Here is a 4561-nt window from a genome sequence, read left to right on the forward strand (position 1 = left end):
TTAAGTAGTAATGTTTTGTCAACAAGACAGAAAGAGTGGCTCAACTCCAGAACTTAGACTTTTTCTTCTTAATTAATGGATTTGTATTTGTTTTAAAATAATACTTTAATTGATTCTTTTGTTGTTGGGATTGCTTAATTTAGAAAATTTTGACTATATAGTTGTTCCCATGCTGGTGAGTTCTGATATGGCAAAAAGAGTGAATGAGCATTTTTCAGAGTGTATATCTTTTGTTAAGGTGGTTTTGCATATCCCTTGTAATGATCCTTGAAGGTCTCTAGTTCTGAAGAGGAAGGTCTAAACTGTGGTGAATTAAAGGGTAATTTAAAGGGGTGGTGAAGAGAAATTGTCTTTTAGGTCTTTGGCTGAGAAGCTGCACATTGTGTTGTGTATGAGTCCTGTAGGAGATGCCTTCAGGTCCCGCTGTCGTATGTTCCCCTCTCTGGTCAACTGCTGCACCATCGACTGGTTTGTACAGGTCAGGACATTACGCTCTCTGTGGGTGTGGGATTGCCTCTCTCTATCTGTCTCTGTCTCTCTCTCTGTCTCTCTCCCTGTCTCTGTCTCTCTCTCTGTCTCTCTCTCTCTCTCTATCTCTGTCTCTCTGTCTCTCTCTCTCTCTCTGTGTGTCTCTGTCTCTCTCTCTCTGTCTCTCTCTCTGTCTCTGTGTGTGTGTGGGATTGCCTCTCTCTCTCTCTCTCTCTCTCTCTCTCTGTCTCTGTCTCTCTCTCTCTGTCTCTCTCTCTGTCTCTCTCTGTCTCTGTGTGTGTGGGATTGCCTCTCTCTCTCTCTCTCTCTCTCTCTCTCTGTCTCTGTGTGTGTGGGATTGCCTCTCTCTCTCTCTCTCTCTCTCTCTCTCTCTCTCTGTCTGTCTCTGTGTGTGTGGGATTGCCTCTCTCTCTCTCTCTCTCTCTCTCTCTCTCTCTCTCTCTGTCTCTGCATGTGGGGGATTGCCTCTCTCTGTCTCTGTGTGTGTATTTCTGTCTAATTAGTGGATTGTCAAACACACACACACTCATTTACTTTCTGTAATGAGGAGTATGCTGTCACTGCGTGCTCTCAGGGTGAACCGCTCCTCCATTCATCTCCATCAGGAATGTGTGTCAGGCGCCCTGGTGTGTTGTGTCAGGCTCTGTGGGTGTGTGTAATGTTTGTGTGTGTGTGATGGATCACAGGGCGTGGGCTCGCCCCAGGTGTCCATTAGCGAGGGCGCGCCCCTCTCTTCTATAGTTCCACCTCTTTTAATCTGCCTGTTTATTTTCATCATCCCTCCCTCTCTCCTCCACTCTCATCCCTCCATCAAGGTGACCCCCACTGAGAAGGAGCAGTCAGGAGCAGTCAGGTGTTTATTTAGTGAAGACTTTATTCTGTTTGTTTAAAAGGAGTCTCTGACCCCCCTCTCTCTCTCTCTCTCTCTCTCTCTCTGCTCTCTGTATCTCTGTCTCTCTGCCTCTCTCTCTCTCTCTCTCTCTCTCTCTCTCTCTCTCTGTGTCTCTCTGATCTCTCTCTCTCTGTGTCTCTCTGATCTCTCTCTCTCTGCCTCTCTCTCTCTCTCTCTCTCTCTCTCTGTGTCTCTCTGATCTCTCTCTCTCTGCCTCTCTCTCTCTCTCTCTCTCTCTCTCTCTGTCTCTCTGTCTCTCTGCTCTCTCTCTCTCTCTCTCTCTCTCTCTCTCTCTCTCTCTCTGTCTCTCTGATCTCTCTCTCTCTGCCTCTCTCTCTCTCTCTGTCTCTCTGTCTCTCTGATCTATCTCTCTCTGCCTTTCTCTCTCTCTCTCTGTCTCTCTGTCTCTCTGATCTCTCTCTCTCTCTCTCTCTCTCTCTCTCTCTCACTCTTTCTCTCTCATTCTCTCTCTCTCTTTCTCTCTCTCTCTCTTTCTCAATTCAATTCAAGGGGCTTTATTGGCATGGGAAACATAGGTTAACATTGCCAAAGCAAGTGAAAAGTGAAATAAACAATACAAATGAACAGTAAATATTACACTCACACAAGTTCCAAAATAATAGTGGGGTTGGGCCTGTTGTTCTGCTCACGGCCTGGGCATATGAGCTGCTGTCATGTTGAGGTCCTTGCAACAGGTGCGGGGGGGGGCATGTATACATTAGGTTTGAGGCACAGTCTCGCAAAATGCTTGCATTCATCCGCTGTTTGGTGGCAGGGTGGAGATAAGATGTATAAGATGTTTTTTCAATCACTCCCTTTCCTGCTGGGGCCACCCTTTCCTGCTGTGGCCACCCTTTCCTGCTGTGGCCACCCTTTCCTGCTGTGGCCACCCTTTCCTGCTGTGGCCACACTTTCCTGCTGGGACCACCCTTTCCTGCTGGGACCACCCTTTCCTGCTGGGACCACCCTTTCCTGCTGGGACCACCCTTTCCTGCTGGGACCACCCTTTCCTGCTGGGGCCACCCTTTCCTGCTGGGGCCACCCTCTCCTGCTGTGGCCACCCTTTCCTGCTGTGGCCACACTTTCCTGCTGGGACCACCCTTTCCTGCTGGGACCACCCTCTCCTGCTGTGGCCACCCTTTCCTGCTGTGGCCACACTTTCCTGCTGGGACATTTACATTTTACATTTCCTGCTGGGACCACCCTTTCCTGCAGGGGCCACCTTTCCTGCTGGAATACCCTTTCCTGCTGGGGCCACCACGCTCCTGCTGGGGCCACCCTTCCTGCTGGGGCTACCCTTTCCTGCTGGGGCCACCTTTCCTGGGCCTCAGGTCGTTTGTTGCCCGTGTGAATTATGATGTGGCTGGGGACCTAGTTTGTCCTCTGACAACAGCTCCAGGACATGTCTAGTGTTTGTCCTCTGACAACAGCTCCAGGACATGTCTAGTGTCTGTCCTCTGACAACAACTCCAGGACATGTCTAGTGTTTGTCCTCTGACAACAGCTCCAGGACCTGTGAGGGCTGTTAGGAGTGGTAGGGCTGTTGGAGGAGCTGACAGGGGGCTGTTAGGAGTGGTAGGGCTGTTAGGAGTGGTAGGGCTGTTGGAGGAGCTGACAGGGGCTGTTAGGAGTGGTAGGGCTGTTAGGGATATAGGGGCTGTTGGAGGAGCTGTCAGGGGGCTGTTAGGAGTGGTAGGGCTGTTGGAGGAGCTGACAGGGGCTGTTAGGAGTGGTAGGGCTGTTAGGAGTGGTAGGGCTGTTGGAGGAGCTGACAGGGGCTGTTAGGAGGTAGGGGCTGTTGGAGGAGCTGACAGGGGGCTGTTAGGAGTGGTAGGGCTGTTGGAGGAGCTGACAGGGGGCTAGGAGTGGTAGGGCTGTTGGAGGAGCTGGACAGGGGGCTGTTAGGAGTGGTAGGGCTGTTGGAGGAGCTGACAAGGGGCTGTTAGGAGTGGTAGGGCTGTTGGAGGAGCTGACAGGGGGCTGTTAGGAGTGGTAGGGCTGTTGGAGGAGCTGACAGGGGGCTGTTAGGAGTGGTAGGGCTGTTGGAGGAGCTGACAGGGGGCTGTTAGGAGTGGTAGGGCTGTTGGAGGAGCTGACAGGGGGCTGTTAGGAGTGGTAGGGCTGTTGGAGGAGCTGTCAGGGGGCTGTTAGGAGTGGTAGGGCTGTTGGAGGAGCTGACAGGGGGCTGTTAGGAGTGGTAGGGCTGTTTGAGGAGCTGACAGGGGGCTGTTAGGAGTGGTAGGGCTGTTGGAGGAGCTGTCAGGGGGCTGTTAGGAGTGGTAGGGCTGTTGGAGGAGCTGACAGGGGGCTGTTAGGAGTGGTAGACCTGTTGGAGGAGCTGACAGGGGGCTGTTAGGAGTGGTAGGGCTGTTGGAGGAGCTGACAGGGGGCTGTTAGGAGTGGTAGGGCTGTTGGAGGAGCTGACAGGGGGCTGTTAGGAGTGGTAGGGCTGTTGAGGAGCTGACACAGTGGGGGCTGTTAGGAGTGGTAGGGCTGTTGGAGGAGCTGACAGGGGGCTGTTAGGAGTGGTAGGGCTGTTGGAGGAGCTGACAGGGGCTGTTAGGAGTGGTAGGGCTGTTGGAGGAGCTGACAGGGGGCTGTTAGGAGTGGTAGGGCTGTTGGAGGAGCTGACAGGGCTGTTAGGAGTGGTAGGGTTGTTGGAGGAGCTGACAGGGGGCTGTTAGGAGTGGTAGGGCTGTTGGAGGAGCTGACAGGGGGCTGTTCGATAGAGCTGACAGGGGGCTGTTAGGAGTGGTAGGGCTGTTGGGGGAGCTGTTCAGGGGGCTGTTAGGGAGTGGTAGGGCTGTTGGAGGAGCTGACAGGGGGCTGTTAGGAGTGGTAGGGCTGTTGGAGGAGCTGACAGGGGCTGTTAGGAGTGGTAGGGGCTGTTGGAGGAGCTGTTAGGAGTGGGGGCTGTTGGAGGAGCTGGTAGGGCTGTTGGAGGAGCTGACAGGGGGCTGTTAGGAGCGGTAGGGCTGTTGGAGGAGCTGACAGGCTGTTAGGAGTGGTAGGGGCTGTTGGGAGGAGCTGGACATGGGGCTGCTAGGGAGTGGTAGGGCTGTTGGGAGTGGTAGGGCTGTTGAGGAGCTTGATAGGGGGTTAGGAGTGGCAGGGCTGTTGGAGGAGCTGACAGGGGCTGTTAGGAGTGGTAGGGCTGTTGGAGGAGCTGGACAGGGGGCT

The 4561-nt window shown here is 53.5% G+C and overlaps 1 protein-coding gene across 1 annotated transcript in view; it reads left to right on the forward strand.

The window, feature by feature from the left end:
- The first annotated feature begins 390 nt into the window (after positions 1-390).
- LOC135566484 (dynein axonemal heavy chain 6-like) overlaps positions 391-4561 on the forward strand; it is an 8464-nt gene continuing 4293 nt past the window's right edge. Inside the window, exon 1 of the mRNA XM_065014185.1 lies at positions 391-478. Within this exon, the coding sequence (XP_064870257.1) occupies positions 392-478 (87 nt within the window). The 5' untranslated portion in view covers position 391. The remainder of the gene's footprint in view (positions 479-4561) is intronic.

This window comes from Oncorhynchus nerka, unplaced genomic scaffold (assembly GCF_034236695.1).
Source record: "Oncorhynchus nerka isolate Pitt River unplaced genomic scaffold, Oner_Uvic_2.0 unplaced_scaffold_4734, whole genome shotgun sequence".
In the NCBI taxonomy this organism is placed as follows: Eukaryota; Metazoa; Chordata; class Actinopteri; order Salmoniformes; family Salmonidae; genus Oncorhynchus; species Oncorhynchus nerka.